Source organism: Quercus lobata, chromosome 10 (assembly GCF_001633185.2).
Source record: "Quercus lobata isolate SW786 chromosome 10, ValleyOak3.0 Primary Assembly, whole genome shotgun sequence".
NCBI classification, from domain to species: domain Eukaryota; kingdom Viridiplantae; phylum Streptophyta; class Magnoliopsida; order Fagales; family Fagaceae; genus Quercus; species Quercus lobata.
This window is the reverse complement of record NC_044913.1, coordinates 20698743-20715576: the sequence shown is the minus strand read 5'-3', so window position 1 is coordinate 20715576 and position 16834 is coordinate 20698743. Positions and strand designations below refer to the sequence as shown.

The following is a 16834-nucleotide window of genomic DNA, read 5'->3' as shown; positions in this document are numbered from 1 at the left end:
TTAAATTTTTTAGCTAACTAAACACAAACACAAACAAGTTAGTCTATGTCTTTATGATTATCTATACTACTATTTAAGAGTTTTCTCGATTTGGAATGGATTTCGGTAGTTCAAAAATACTCCTTCATCTTAAGTTTAAGCAAAGACAAAATTTGAAAATAACATTGCAAGAATATATCTCTAATTCTCACCTAAAACATTTCATGTTGCATTGAATTCTTGAATTTTTTTTTTTTTTTTTGGTCATTTGATAGTGCAAGTTAGCTAGGAGTGATGTAGATAATCTTGAGTATATTTTAGTAACCATTAAATTTGATATCAAAAGGCAAAACATTTAAGGTGGGTTTGTGGGAGATATGTAAGCACACTATAAGAAACTCACACATATTATAGGAGAGAGGTTTCATGAGAATCTCTTATAAGATAATTTTCCTCTTTTATCATATATCCATTACATATAAGCTTACAAAATTTATTAGTACAAAATAAACAAATAATTAACAAAACAATATAAAAGCCATTGAGCATAACAAGTTAATTGCAAATGTTATTTTTTTAGGTAAATGTTAATAATTTGCATTTAGTATAATTTAAGATTACTTCATTTTTTAATTACAAAAATATCTTTAGGTATAATGAGTGTTATTATGAAATAATTTTTTATCACGTTACTAAGTATTTATATAATTAAAAAAAATATAATAATCTCAAATTATAATTAAAACGGACGTAAATTATTAAAAGAAAAAAAAACGTGTGATCTAGAAAATGACAAAAATGAGAGGTGTTTACTGCAAAGGAGTGCACGTGACTGTGGCCTGTCGAATGAGAAACCAAACCAAATCCCCGCCAAACCTAGGAAATGTAAATTCTATAAATCTAAATACATTCGAAAGTAAAAGGCTATTTCTTCAATTCCAAATTCCAATGACACTTAAAACAGTGAGAAAACCCTGAAAATATGAAGGAGGCAGAGGGTAACAGAGAAATCCAAGTCCGTACAATAACCGGCGAATCAACCACCGTTTCGATTTCGAGTCATAGTACCATTGAAGACCTCAAGAAGCTCCTCCTCAACCAATCTTTCCTTCCTGCCTCTAACTCCCCCAATTTCCATCTTTTCTTCAAGGCAAGTCTCTCTCTCTCTCTCTTGTTATTTGTGTTCAAAGTTTCAACTTTTTTTTCCATTTCCACCATGATTCTTGGTTGCCCAGAAAACCCAATAAAGTAGAGACAGAAAATTTTAGTGTTTTTTGGTGTCTTATGTTTCACTCTGAGTTCAACCCCTTTTTTTTCGATAACCCATCAATCTACTATACCCTTTTATTGAACCAACTGATTTTACTCGTAACTTTTTGCTTTAAATTTAGTCACAGACACTATATGATGTGTGTGTGTGTGTGTGTGTGTGTTAGTTTTATATATATTGTTGTAATTGCAAATTCCTTATTATGGCATTGTATGTAATTCTTGTGCCAGGGTGTTAAATTGAGATTGCAGAGTTTGATAAGTACTCACTGCATTGAGCCTGGAGACTTTCTAGTACTTGTTCCGTTTACTAGGAAGGAACCAAGTCAGACCCGGAAATCCGAACAATCTAAAACTTCTTTGAACAATGGTCTTAATAATGACTCAATCTCGAAGTTTGCTGATTTGGCGTGGTCTGATATGATGCAAGATTTGTCATATTTACGTGAAACATCGAATGATGAAACTGCTACTAATGACAAGGTGGGCAGTTTTAGTCTTGGAGATAGGACAGAAACAATGGCAGCGAGTTTTAGTACTGGAGATAGGAAAGATACAATGGATGAAATTTCAAATTTTCGTTCTTTTGGGGAAAAACGCGGAAGGGATTTTGATTTTGATAAAGGGATAGGGCTCCCCTATGACTTAATATTGAGTTCGTTGCAGTTTTCTAGCGAGGATGTTCTTGATGAGCATAACTGTGATGTATTTGTTAAGGTTTTGGAGTCGGTGAATTGTTTATCGGACCCACGTTTTGGATTCTGCTTGTTGTCAAGAAAAGCAAAATTTTGGGCTGGTGACATGGGAGTGGGAGCTAACAATAGTAGTTCTTGCTTATGTCCTCCATGGTTGAAGATAATCATGAAGGCATTTGCTTTCTTGAACATTTTTTCTGCATTTCTTCATTTTCAGCAGAAGAGTATGACCACTGCTTATTTGGAAGAAGCACTAAATCAGCTAGCAAAATCTGGAATTAAACTTGGTATGAAGGACATAGAGCATCTTTCTGTTCTTAGTCCTAAGGTATTACATTGAATTTCTAGAAGGACTTAGAACCAGATGTCATTGAATTCCAAGATTATTTTATTTTTTATTTTTTAATTTTCTTGCTTTAAGCATGAATGTTGTTTTTCAGGGGGTGCGTTTTTCAGATAATGAGATGGAGAAATCAAGTTTTGGTGATACTCTTGTTATCATTAATTGTTCAACAGAAAGGAAAGATCAAGTTGATAATACTAAAACTGGTACTCTTGAAGATATACATTTTTGTTTCTTTCATTTGGAAGTTTATTATAAATTTATTGGCTTCAAAATGAATAATTTTTTTTTGCCTTGGCCTCAAATTTCTGTTCAATAGTTCGCAAACGGTTATATGTACCAAAGATTGTCAGTGCATTGAAGAAACGTGAAAGTTCTTTCAAAACTATCCTGTCAGAGGCTGTTCAGGTTTTAGTGGTATATTTTAACTTGTAACACTTCAGATATTTCATATGGTCACCCTTCCATTAACGTAGCAATCATGATTTGATGTGCATACATGAATTGGACTTCAACTATACAAATAGGCAGACATCCTGTGTAGATTTTTACTCATGTTTTCCAGGCTCCCACTTCTTTTTAATTGTCAACTTGTATGAATTTGATACAAATTTTGTCCCTATTTCCTGATTTCTTTGCTTTTTTGAATCTAACCTTTGTCTATTGTATTCTCAGTTTGATTTAGAGTCCTGTTTCTGACATGTTTTCTGATTGCATTCAATTGTCATTGATAAAGTCAGAGTGCAGTTTGTCGCATACTGATAATTAATCAGTAATATTTTTGATGGTGTTTTTGGCATGAGATCTTGTAGATGGTATATCATGGATTTGGACTGGAAGTCTGGAACAAAAGCATACACGTGTCATTTTCATTCTCATCCTATCTTCTGATTTTTTGGTATAGAAGTTCTTTTGGTTGTTCAGGGTTATGACACATAAACAAATCCATATCTTCAATGCATATTTAATATTCCCAAGTAGTTTCTTACGACCTAAACCTTAAATCTTTCTTCATGAATGAACGCGTCTATGAAAATATGTTCTATATGACAGTATAACCTTTTTGCCACTGTTTGTGCTTAGTAAATGGGTTACTCTTAACACTGCCACTAAGATTACGGTAGTCATTAGTAAAATACACTTATATGGTTAAGCAATTATTGTTGTGCTTCACGGCCACAACTTTGGCCTATTGAATAATCTGAGATTTTTTATGCAGTGTAAAAAGAAAACTGAGATGGCCGAGGCATTTTCCTTGGAGGACTTAATCTTATCCGTGAAGGACCGTAGTACTGCTGTGAGTGGAAATGAAGCAAAACGGGCAAAGAGAAGCGGGGCGGCTTCAAGTTCTGATTCAGACCATCTAAAATGTCGTGTAGGTCTTCATTTTGACACACACACACACACACACATATATATATATATATATATCATATATTTGTAGATATAATATACAATTACAGACCCCACAGGAAAGGATAAAGGACAGAGGAAAATAAATGGTGAAATTGATTCTATTTGATTGAGTTTTAACTTTAAAACTTGACCGGTTTTTTGTGCTGTGATACTTCATTGACTTGTGTTTATATTATTATGGAATGCTAGTGATCCAATATTTTTGTCTCAATCCATTTAAAATTGCTTTGTGATAATAACTGATTTATTTTTCAGTGTTATTGTGAGTAAATAGTTTTTTTCATAATGAGAAAAAAAGGGGGCTATAATTAGTACAGAAAGTTCTGTGGCTCCTCATACAATAAAATTGAGAATCAGTTCTAAGATTTTCTTTCAATTTAGAACTTTGTACTGCAATATTTGTATTTTGAAGTTATTTATCCCAAAAAAGAAAAAAAGCATTTTGAAGTTGAGGAATTAGTATGTTCAACTCAAGATATCTGCCCGATTGTAACAGCTTCTTTGCTCAGCAGGAAACAAGTTCATTGCTACCAGTGGAAATGGTTGAACATCTTAGGAAGGGAATTGGATCTACAGGACAGGTTTTATATATAATTATTTTATATTAATTATTTTGGGTTGGAGAGAAGAGTGTGTTAACATGGACTTCACCCAGGCTTCTCAGGGCCTGGCATCCTAACATGTAAACATTAAACACAGTTTTTTTAATAAATAATTTAAAATGTATAATTTATTATTTTTTCTTATTTTCATCTTTCAAAAATTTGTTTGTGAGGCAGGCTCTGTTCTGCAGGCATGTCTAACTCTTCTTAGTAGAAGGGCTCTGCATAGGGCTACACTAAAATCTTGTCTAAATGCAGATGGTGCATGTTGAAGATATTGGTGCCAGGAAAGCCACTTACATGGAAATCCCAAATCAACTCTCAGAAAACTTGAGATCTGCACTTAAATCTATGGGAATTGCTAAATTGTATAGTCACCAGGTACTGATGTTTCCTATACTTTGCTCCTTCTGATAGCAATATTTTCTTAATGTTTTTCCCTTTTTTTATTTTTATTTTTATATCCATAGGCAGAGTCTATACAAGCCTCCCTTGCTGGGAAGAATGTTGTTGTGGCAACAATGACATCCAGTGGGAAATCTCTTTGCTATAATCTGCCAGTTCTTGAAGTCTTGTCTCAGAATTTGTTATCATGTGCTCTGTATTTATTTCCAACAAAGGTTTGTTGCAACATGTAAATGTCTAACTTCTACATGCTTTGGAATAATTCATCATGGTTTTTGATATTTGGTAGTAATTATGTGATGAAAATATTTCATGTGTGCAGGCCTTAGCTCAAGATCAACTTAGAGCTTTGTTAGATATGACAAAAGGAATTGATGCTAGCTTAAATATTGGTATATATGATGGTGACACTTCTCAGAAGGAGAGGACATGGCTGCGTGATAATGCTAGACTGGTAATTTAGTAAGTTCTGGTTGGCTCATACAGGGCAGTTTTCTTTGGCTGGCTGGGACTCACCTAAATTTCTAGGACTCTTTTGTCTGCTTGCATGCAGTTGATCACAAATCCAGACATGTTACACATATCAATCTTGCCACACCATGAAAAATTTAGGCGGATTTTATCAAATCTTAGGTAATCTATGTGGGCTACAACCTCTCTTTCTATCACCAAGTGACTAATCTTTTATCTTCCTCCTTTTTAACCAATGTATTTATTTAAGATGTGTTAAGTGGTTATTTTGAGAATTTTGTGCATTTTGTTTTCATGTACTTCTTCCCTTTTTTATTCCCCCTGGTACGCACATTCTTTGTTATTGTGGAGATTCATTTTATATTCCTATTAATTAGGTTTGTGATCATTGATGAAGCCCATGCTTATAAGGGTGCATTTGGATGTCACACTGCTCTTATAATAAGGAGACTTCGTCGACTCTGTTCACATGGTAATTTTTTCAGTACGGTCTACAAATGTTTAAGAATGTCATTTGCATTTTAAAATTTTCTGTTGCTATGGAGATATCAGTCAGTGGTTTGCTTCCTTGTGCAGTATATGGAAGTGATCCTTCTTTTGTATTCTGTACTGCAACTTCTGCAAATCCGCTTGAGCATTGTATGGTAAAGATTTCTTGAATGTAAATGCGTACTTTGCATTTTTTTATGTTAGGAAAATTTAGATTTTCCTGGTGTTATTTATTTTCAAAAACTGCCATTATTTACCTTTTCTAGGTTTGTTTCCCCCACCTGCCCCCACAAGAATCTTAGACTGATAGGAATTATGTTAGTCACCACATCTGTAATATTTTCAGAAATATACACTTGCTTGGATTTTGTAGTGGCATGTCTTGCCCTAGATTTACAATTTATAAGTTGTAGACATGCACATATTAACCCAATTTTTATTGAGAGAAAGAACCAATGGCAAGGGGGGAGGGGTTGTTTCTTTGACTTGCTTAGTTGGCCTGAATACTGGATATGAACAGCTTATCAGCATTATGCACTTGTGCATAGCCAGCTAGCTTCTTGATGGATTTTTCTGTTTAGGTGTGCTTCACTTCAGTTGCTATACAAATTTTTTTGTTTGAGCTTTTCTTTCCTCAGCATATGTTGTGGACTTCTGGAGTCCCTAAAATGTTTCTCTTTGAAACTTTGGGAGATTGAAGTTTACCTATGTGAGGATGATATATTTCTGATATGAAAAGTGATGATTTAATTTATTTTTTTCTGAGTGTTGGGTTTCATAAATAATTTTTGGGTATTTTGAAAAATTATCTTGGACATAAAATGAAATTATGGATTTGACAAATGATTTTTTGATAATTCAGGAGCTTGCAAATCTACCAACCTTGGAGCTAATTCAGAGTGATGGAAGTCCCTCTGCTAGAAAGCTTTTCATCCTTTGGAATCCTGTTGTGTCCCCAAAAACTGTATGTGATTTGCTACAATACATGCTCTACTTAGAATAACTATGTAGTCAAGACATATCTATTTACTTTCTAGTGCTACTTAAGTACAGATTTTGAAGGAAACACAGAGTAGTATGGATACTAGTGGACCTACAAATGTAAATTCTAATCTCAGACATTCCAGGTAACAATCATCCAAAGGCATTTTGCTAGGTTTTCATTGCATAGCGTAGCATATGTGAAATTTTGCTTCTTATTCGTCTTTTTTTTTTAAATTATTATTTTTATTTCCCTTATCTGTTAGAGGCTTCTCTTTGAGCTATTTATGCTGCCTATGTTACTTGCTTATCATTAACATTGAGAACTTCACATCACAGAATCACATGCCTCATTTGAGAATATAAAAGCCAAAAATTTGAATCTTTTCCTTCTTTTTATGGACTAATGTTCTTCTTGAGGAGTCTTTTATTTTTATTTATTTTAATAAGTAATGTTCTTCATATGTACTGGTAAGAAAGACTGAGTTGAACCAAGTTGAGGGAACGAAAAAAGGTAGAGGGAAAAAAACATTAGTAGAAGTAGTAAAAAAATGATATCTTTATTAAGGAAGTAATAGAGTATGACTTTAGACAGAAAAGAATGGAGGAAAAGAATACATGTGGTTGCCTCTAACTAATTTGTTGAGGAAAACATATCCGATCCCAAAATTTTGGGACTAAGACTTTTTTGTTGTCGTTGTTGTAATGTTCTTCTTGAGGACTCTTCATAATTGTTTCTATCTTAATTAATACATTGTTAAAGCATTTTAGCCAAGGTTGCAAAATTTGTAAATACGGTACATTTATCTGTACCCTATAATGAACATTTGTGTGGAATCAATATTTCAGTGCCTAATGTTTATTTACTTTTGCAGTCCACTTTTTAACGTTTCGTGCCTCTTTGCGGAAATGGTTCAGCATGGACTTCGTTGCATTGCTTTTTGTAAATCGCGTAAACTTTGTGAAATTGTTCTAAGCTATACGTATGTCACATCATTATCATGTTTCAGTACATCAATGCTATGACATTATTTATGGCATTTTTGGGACATGTTTTCATTGTTTTGTCTGGTGTAGATTTTGAGATTAGAGTTTAATGTCTATTTAGTTTTTTTGGAGTAAGAAAATGATACTATTAAATTGATAAAATTGTGACAGGCGTGAGATTCTTCAGGATACAGGACCCCATTTGGTTGACTCCATATGCGTTTATCGTGCCGGCTACATTGCTGAGGTCAGTACTGTTCTTTGATGCTTTTTGTTATCTGAAATTGGCCCCTCTACATCATGGTACATAATTAAATTACTTTCATATAAGCTGAAATACAAGGAGAGATAGATATGAATTGAAGAAAGTCCATTAAATATACAGGTGTCTCCCATTGATGAAAAGATGAGGGAGAATTTCTTGAGATGGTTTGTTAATATCCAAGGTAGAGCAATAAATGCATCATTGAGGAATTTTGATTTGTTAATGTTGAGGGAATGAAAATAGATAGAGGAAGACTTAATATAACATTAGTAGAAGTAATTAAAAAAGACATGTTAATTAAGAAAGTGACAGAAAGTATGATTTTGGATAGCATAGAATGATAGAAAATAATACATGTGAATGATCTTGACTAATTTGTCAGGATCCATGGCCAACCCCATAGTTTTGAGACTAAGGTTTTGTTGTTTGTTGATGATGATTCTCAATGTGTAAGACAAGTCTTGGTATGGATAACAATTTTGATGCCCAAATTTCAAATGTAGCATAAAAGTGCGGGTTAGTAGAGTTTGGTAAGTCTTCACTTTTGCTTCTGGGGAGATACTTAATGGGCAATCTAGTGGAAATTTGAAGAACAAATTTAATCAAGTAAACTTGAAGATGTTGAATAAGTAGGATTTTGGAGATATAAGGGTACTAAATAGAATTTATTACTAGTTTTTATATTTATTAATTTAGTTATTTCTAATTTATATATTATAGTGATTGTTGATTTTAGTGTGTTATATTGTGTGTACTTATATGTAGTATGCCCACCCACCCACCCACACACCCACCCACACATATATATATATATAGAGAGAGAGAGAGAGAGAGAGAGAGAGAGAGAGAGAGAGAGAGATATCTTCCCCTCCTGCAATGAGGACATGCCTAAGGATGTAACTTTGGACAGGTTTGCTACTTTCTATGGAGGTGGCCATCACATGCATGCGTTAGAAATTTCTACGGAGTCAGGCATCATATGCATGAGTTAGAACTTTCTATGGTGACAGGAATCACATGCATGAGTTACAACTTAGAACGTAATAGCTAGAAAGTTGTAGGAGAATAAGTAAAATGTGTTGCCTAATCAAAGTAAGAGTCAAAACATCTCTCTAATCAAAATTATCATTTTTTTTAATAAGAAGTAGCTGAAACTGCTAGTTGATCTACAATAAAAACTTCTGCTTACCCCACCTGGTCAAGGATCGTCAGAAGTGTTTTTTATCGACAGAAAGCCAGCCTAGTATCCTACTCATGTCTATATATAAATGGTGAGAGTGAGCTTGGTTCTCTGGCGCCTGGATATCCTCCTTCCAGTTCTTTTGGTTGGGCCAAGCTAATGAGACCCTGGCTCAGCCCTTTTGATGTAGATGCATCTGAAACCTCATATGTACATGTGTGTGTGTGTGTTGTAAACTTCCTGCATGAAGTCAGATCCTGGTTTTGAACCATTCCACTAATTTTGAAATATGAACAAAACATGTAAGTTGGAGTTTATTGCTGAATTAAAATCCTTGGATGGGTCATTTCTAGCTTTGGTGGAGTGGGAGAAATTCTTTCCTTATGCAATACAACATCTACTTCCTCAGCCTGGATCTGATCATTTTCATGTTTTGTTGGATTGTGAGAATCTAAAGAAACGGAAGAGTCCTTTTCGGTTTGAAAATATGTGATTTAATGCTTTGTTGATATTGCTCAAAACTGGTGGAATAGTTATTCTTTTGAGGGGAAACCCAGTTTTTTATTTATTTATTTTTTAAGTAAAATTTTTTCCCTTATTATGGAGAAAACCAGTTTTAATCTAACCAAAAAAATTGAAGAGTTTGAAAGACAATCTCAAAATATGTAATAAAGAGTATTTGCCTATTTGGAGATGTTGGCGTGGAGAAACGGAGTGTGCTAGTTGGGGTTCAAGTGATCCACGGTAATGACATCCCTTGTGGTGCCATATGTTTGTGGTTTTGAACCCCACATCCCCCCTCCCCCACTATCTATCTATTCAAAAAAAAAAAAAAAAAAGGGAAAAAAAAAAAAAAAAAAAGAGAGGAAAAAGAGATTGCTGGTTGAAATACAAAAACATGATGTTAAAGAGAGGCTATTTGGTTTGTCACAAAAGAAAGAGGCTTCAAAGGAGGAGCTCAATTTAGAATAGAAAGGTTAGTAGTAAGTATCACATGTGCTGGACACAGAAGTTGAGCGCACTTTGGTTAAAGGAAGGGGACGATAACACTAGGTTCTTTCATTTTCTATTAACTCTGTCAAAGTAGATCCAATTTTTTTTGGTTATCTAGAGGTGGAAGAGAATTTATTTTCTGTGGAGAATGAGGTAAAAATGCGGTAGTTTGTTTCTGTGAAAATATTTACAAGAAAAATGAAGTTGGTGCCTTGTCTTTCTCTTTTATTCCTGATGAGATCTGTGAAAATAGTTACAAGAAAAATGAAGATTGGTGCCTTGTCTCTCTCTTTTATTCCTGATCAGAGGGAAGGATTTGAGAGACCATTAATGAGGAAGGAGGTGGGGAGTGCAATTAAGGTGGAAGGCTGTGATTCCACATTCTATAACAAATATTTTGGAATTTTTAGGTCATTTCTATTTTTAATTTATTATTATTATTTTTCTCTGTGGTTTTACCCTTGTATAAATCCTGTGTATAGGGATTGCGCCTTTTTTTTTTTTTTTTTTTCACTTTCTTAATGAAACCTATTATTACTTAAAAAAATTAACTTGCTGAGCATAGCATATTTGAATTTGATCAACATATGGTTTGTTGAGCTTGACATTGGCTAAGTGATGAAACAGGATAGGAGGAGAATAGAGAGAGATTTTTTTGATGGGAAGCTTTGTGGCGTTGCTGCAACGAATGCCCTTGAGTTGGGCATTGATGTTGGGCATATTGATGTGACTCTGCATTTAGGCTTTCCTGGTAGTATTGCTAGGTAGGATTCCAAGTTATCTTTGTTTCCAGTGATTTAACTATTTGCTTGAGTGGATTTGATCAGTGAAATTTCCCCCCTTTTATATGCATATCTTTAGCTTGTGGCAACAAGCTGGCAGGGCTGGGAGGAGAGAAAAACCATCTCTTGCTGTTTATGTTGCATTTGGAGGGCCTCTTGATCAATATTTTATGAATCAGCCTAAGAAACTCTTTGGGAGCCCAATTGAGTGCTGTCATATTGATTCTCAAAATCAGCAGGTTTAAAGTTTTCTGTCTTTATTATATTTTACTTATTTATCAATCCTTTGAGGTCTGACAAATTGGCAAAACTTAATCTTTTTTCTTTTGTTGCCTTATTCATTGAAGGTTCTTGAACAGCATCTGGTCTGCGCTGCTCATGAACACTCATTATGTTTGCTTTATGATGAGAAATATTTTGGCTCTGGTTTAAGCAGTGCCATAAATTCTCTGAAAACTACAGGATACTTGAGTTGTGATCAATCTTGTGATTCTTCTACTAAAATTTGGAACTATATTGGGCATGAGGTAAGATATCTGTAACATGGTTTATGTTTACTCTCTGTACCACTTTGTGAATAACTTGCATGATTACTCCATGAATATGCTTTTGTATCAGCAAATTCTATAGGAACCATAAGGGTTTAACTTTTCAAATTTATTATTTGCCATGCATGATGTTTGTAGAAATTTCCCTCACATTCAGTTAGTATCCGGGCAATAGAAAATGAGAGATACGAAGTAATAGACCAGCGTAGTGATGAACTCCTTGAAGAGATCGAGGAAAGCAAGGCTTTCTTTCAGGTTGGCGCTCCTTATTATAAATATATTAAGTGCTTTGCATGTTAATCTGACTTTTGTATTATAATTATCTCCAAATTAAATAAAAAATTTGATTTTTAAATGAAACTATTTTTCTTATTAGCGATGATTGCTCTATATTTTGTCATCTTTTATTTAATTCAGGTATATGAAGGTGCTGTTTATATGCGCCAAGGGAAGACCTATCTGGTTAAAAAATTAGATTTGTCAAGTAAAACTGCTCTGTGTGAAGAAGCTGATTTGAAGTATTACACAAGAACTAGAGATTACACAGATGTTCATGTCAGCGGTGGTAAAATTGTATGTCAGGCTCAACTGTTTGTATCTTGTTGAATTGAGTTCTCTGGAATACTGTAGATAGGATTCAGATGTGTTTGTGCTTCATTTATGTTGCTAATGTTGTAATGCTCTGAATGACAGAAATATATGTATATATATATATACTCTGAATGACAGAAATATATGTATATATATATATATATATATATATATATAATGGGGAAACTTGAGGCATATTAATTTTAAAAAGGCATTGATTCTCCAAAATAATAATAATAATAATAATAATAAGGCATCTGCCATAATTGATCTAACAAGATTGAGACTAATAGTGCCAAAGGTGAATGGCCCTAAGAAGTGTATCCTGCCTGAAGAGATAATAGAAGGTTTACCTGACGTCCCATTTTCATTAGATTAGATCCACTTCTGAGATTTTAAATTGAATCCACACTAGTCGTATTAACCACTTTCCCATGTAGGTCTAAGTGAGATGAAACTATGCTTCCTGAGCAATCTTTATTATGCAATTAGTTTGAATACCTAGAGAACAGCCAATATGTTAAGCATAACTCTCCTGGTTGGAGCAGCTTCTACTTGGAGTAAGATACTGAGGTCCAATCTCCATAAATGGTGTTCATTGGCATAGGCATGCAAGAAAAATGTAGGGATGCAAGAAATGAGTTGTGTCCAAATCTTTTTGTTGTGATCTTATTTTGCATAACTGTTGCAACCCTACCCTAGAGCACAGATATTTTGTAAACGTATTGGACATGGTAGTATGTCAGATAAATCTTGATTTGTGTTTCATATGCTGTATTCTAAAATAATGGTCGGTTATATTATTATGCCTAGGTCACAGCTTGATATGTATGACCAACACCTGTGTATTCTTGTCTTTATCCCTTTGTTTTGCCCATTAGTGGGGTTGGTGGAACAGAACAGAGATTGCATAGGGTTCTTGGATTACCTATTTTTTACAAGATATAGCCAAAGAGATTTAATTAGCAAAAAATGTGTATGTCCTGGTGTTTGTATTTATGAATGGTTACAAACTTCTTTATATTTGCATAGCATTTGCTAGTATTGCTCCCTCAATATTGTGTTTTCAAAATACTATAATGTTGGTATACTAAACACTCACAGCTGCATGTCATGCTGTTTTATTAGGCTTATCCAGTGAAGGTTGCCAAAATTCAACTTCCAAGAACAACTGCCAAAGCAAATACTTGCAAAGTAACAACTAATTGGTTTGGTTTCTATAGAATCTGGAGAGGAAGCAACCAAATCTTTGATACTATTGAACTTTCACTTCCTAGTTATTCATATAATTCGCAGGTGGGCTTCAATAAATATTGATATTGGATTATAAAAATGAAAAAAAGATCGATGTTAAATATGTACTAATGTGGCATCATTGTTGGGATCATGCAGCTATATAGACATAAATATGTACTTAGAACTTGGTATAAATATGTATATGTATGTATGTTTCTTTTTCTTCTGAACTCAGTATAAATATTATTTTGCCCCAACATCTAAACAGGCAGTTTGGATTCCAGTTCCACAATTAATAAAAGCTGCAGTCAACAAGCGAAACTTTGATTTTCGTGGAGGCCTGCATGCTGCTTCACATGCTCTTTTAAATGTTGTGCCTTTGTAAGTCTTGTATGTTCAAATTATTATTATTATTTTTAATTTTCCGTTGCAGTTGAAGTTAGTGTATCTTGTTGCATTCTTTGTAATTATGCTTATTAATTTGCCAAATGGCTGGAGCATTGATATTACGAATTCAAGCATGTTCTAATTTGTTGTCTCTGAGGCCACTGTATGCATCTGACTATATTATGATGCTTTGATGTGTAGACATATAATATGCAACACATCTGACTTGGCTCCAGAGTGTCCAAACCCTCATGATAGTCGATATTATCCAGAAAGAATTCTATTATACGATCAGCATCCAGGAGGGATTGGTGTATCAGTGCAGGTGAGTGACATGAAATTGGAAAATCCAATAATGAATTGTGACATTTTGCATTTATGCTAAAGGGATGCGAGGTTTGTTGAATAACTTATAACTAAGTAGGATGAGTATTCATTCCTTCCAAATTCTCTAACCTTTGATTGATATATGTTCCCTGATTTAAGGAAACTTTAATGTTAAATTGAAACTGGCTGATAGAACAGCTTTGGCATATAGGACCTTTGGATAAATCTCCATTACAATATGCTCAAGATATTAGTATATATTAAAATGTATACTGGTTAACTCCCTCCTCCCCTCTTTTGTCCCATTGCTGCAATGGTAATGGATGATCCTCTAATTTCTTTGGACAGAATGGACTGGTTGTTTCTTATTTTACTGTCTGCTAATTGCCAGCAAAAGACATGTTTTACTCATTGATATGAATACATTTGAACATGTAATAGGTTCAACCCCTTTTCACGGAGTTGTTAACTGCTGCTCTGGAACTTCTTACCTCTTGCTACTGCTTTGGAGATGCTGGTTGCCCTAATTGTGTCCAAGTCAGCCTTAAGTTCTTTTGTCTGTACTTTATCCCTCTTTCTCAACTTAAAATTTAACTTTTAAAGTTTTGGTATATTGCAGAGTTTTGCTTGTCACGAATACAATGAGGTTTTACACAAGGATGCAGCCATTATGATCATTAAGGTTTTGACTTGAATCTCATGGATCCAGATCTCTTCAGGCTAGTTATAATCATGTTGGGGCATTGATTGGATTTCTTGTGTTTTCAGGGCGTTCTAGATGCGGAGAAATTGTATTTTGGGGGATCTGCTGACTCTTCTAGAGTGGAGGACCATTGCCAAAATGTTTGACGCATGTATAGGAAACCAATTTAACTTCACCTTTTCTTTTCTGGGTAAAGCATTTAGACAAAAAGTGGTCAGTTTAATGAGCCATTCACCTTATCCGTGTCTCTATTGGTTTATGCTGATATTGATGTTATGATTATGATTTGTTAGGCTGCATCTGGTAAGTGCCTTTTGGCTTCCCTCCCCTTCTCTCACTTTTTCTATGTATTACCTTTTCAATAAGTGGAACACATTAACTATACATTCTGAGGGTTGGGCAAAAAAGGGTCGTTTCAATCTTGTTGTGGCAATCACTTGATCTTAAAACTAAAATCTTGTTGTGCCAATCTCTTATTCTTAAAACCAACCTTCTTTAGACCCAAGAGTCAAATTTGAAGGCATAATTTTTACTTTACTTCTCAAAAAAAATAAAAAAAAGAAATCGCCCAAACTGTAGGTAGCTAATATACAAAGTTAGATATTCGTAAAATCAAAGCCCACTTTTCCACAGATGGGCTGCCAAAGATTTTTACTTGTTCTTAATGGAGGAGTATATACCAAGATGGAAGCCTTCGTGCATCACACGCAACCAAAAAAAAAGAGGTTAAAAAAAAAGGGTCCGGTTAATGTATGCCCTTAAGATTTGGGACATATATTAACCATTTATTTTTGAAAAGTTTTTATGGAGAATTGAAAAAATTGTCAAAATAGATAATTACTTTTTTATTTTTTCTATAAAAAGTTTTCTAAAATGGTATACTAATGTATGTTCTAATGGCGTACGTTAGTAAAAAAAAAAAAAAAAAAAAAAAAAAAACTTGAAATAAGCTTGTAAGCATGAAATAAGCTTGGTGAATTTATTTTTTTGGGTAGGGTAATGATTATCGCACACTTTGTTATGTAAAGTAAAATTTTGTTTTCAAAACATGATTTCAAAGGAAGTGTAATAGTATATTTAATAATTTTTCCTTCGGGTTATTTGGTTCATGTACAAGGTTTTTATGTTATTTTATTTATTATTTGTTTTAAGGCTAATAAGTCAACAAAAACAAACTTGTTTTCTAGTTTAGACAATGAGACCGATTAATCTCTTTCTAGCTTGGTTTGAGTCATAGCAAAACTGGAAGAGAAATGTTATGTACACAACATTTTCACAATAAACATTTTCATTTGTAGGTTTAAATTAGAATTAATAACAACTTATTATCTATGATTTTTAAATTGTGAGTTGAAAATAATTGGAAATGTTATGTTGATTGAGTGTGCTAAAGGCAACCCTTAAAGGTTTTTTTTTTTTTGGTTTTTTTGGTTTTTTTTTGGTGAGAATCAAAGCAACCCTTTAAGGTTGAATTCACAGTATAGTTGAATTAGTTTGTTTAAGTAGTTGAGGCAATTTTAATAGAAGTCCAATTTTTGTTATTAATTTTTGCTACTTTTAGGCTTCTAGCTTCCCAATATAGAGAAATTCTGGTGTCATACCCAATTATACAACTTTGCCCACAACTCGCCCATGTGTCAAGTTGTGGTTGGTGGAGGGGTGTCCCCACATGGACCCACCAACACCCCTCCACCAACCACAACTCGACACATGGGCGAGTTGTGGGCAAAATTGTGTAATTGGGTGTGGCACCATAATTTTTCCCCAATATATGTAGGACCTGTTATATTCTCGCCTTCAAAAGATTGTCTTAACGTACTTCAATTGGAAAATGAATCAGTATCAACTTCCTCCATTCATGTACGATGGAGGTTGACCGATGTGAAGTGGAACTGACTGTGGTGAATGTTTTGTAACCAATGTGGCCAGTTAAAAAAAACATTCTTCTATAAAGAAAGAGCAATGCTAGCGTCACATAAAATGACAAAACTTGTGTCACAACTTGCTTACGTTTACGTGGCAAGTTGTGAGTGGTAGATGTGTGATGGTGGTCTATGTGGGGACACACTCTCAAAGATTATTTTGATTTACTTTTGTTTATCTCATAAAAACTAACGTTTTCAAAAAAGGTAAAACTTATTACATACTATTTTGCACACATCTATACACAGGTGCATTTTAAGTA

General features: G+C 33.9%; 1 protein-coding gene across 4 annotated transcripts; it reads left to right on the top strand.

Annotated features, from left to right (window-relative positions):
• Window positions 1-827: 827 nt before the first annotated feature.
• Window positions 828-15035, top strand: LOC115963945 (uncharacterized ATP-dependent helicase YprA). 4 transcript variants are annotated; one of them, XM_031083199.1, is made up of 27 exons: window positions 828-1129; window positions 1480-2271; window positions 2384-2492; window positions 2606-2694; window positions 3506-3661; window positions 4212-4283; window positions 4563-4685; window positions 4775-4924; window positions 5032-5163; window positions 5263-5342; window positions 5558-5652; window positions 5757-5824; window positions 6532-6633; window positions 6723-6796; window positions 7526-7633; window positions 7809-7884; window positions 10703-10839; window positions 10937-11096; window positions 11205-11384; window positions 11544-11660; window positions 11823-11978; window positions 13125-13292; window positions 13501-13613; window positions 13821-13944; window positions 14388-14483; window positions 14566-14628; window positions 14715-15035. In XM_031083199.1, exons 1-27 carry the CDS (start codon window positions 962-964, stop codon window positions 14793-14795), a joined length of 3789 nt encoding a protein of 1262 aa, XP_030939059.1. In that variant the 5' UTR covers window positions 828-961; the 3' UTR covers window positions 14796-15035. The 4 variants fall into 4 exon arrangements, with proteins under 4 accessions (XP_030939059.1, XP_030939057.1, XP_030939060.1 ...); XM_031083197.1 differs by having other exon boundaries at window positions 2606-2703; XM_031083198.1 differs by having other exon boundaries at window positions 829-1129; window positions 2606-2703; window positions 4215-4283.
• The last annotated feature ends 1799 nt before the right edge of the window (window positions 15036-16834 follow it).

Excerpts from the sequence above, each read along its gene's own strand:
- LOC115963945 (XM_031083197.1), top strand. The coding sequence starts at position 962 with ATGAAGGAGGCAGAGGGTAACAGAGAAATCCAAGTCCGTACAATAACC. Across the intron at positions 4,686-4,774 it reads CTAAATTGTATAGTCACCAG|GCAGAGTCTATACAAGCCTC; the intron begins GTACTGATGTTT and ends TTATATCCATAG. Across the intron at positions 13,614-13,820 it reads CTTTTAAATGTTGTGCCTTT|ACATATAATATGCAACACAT; the intron begins GTAAGTCTTGTA and ends TTTGATGTGTAG.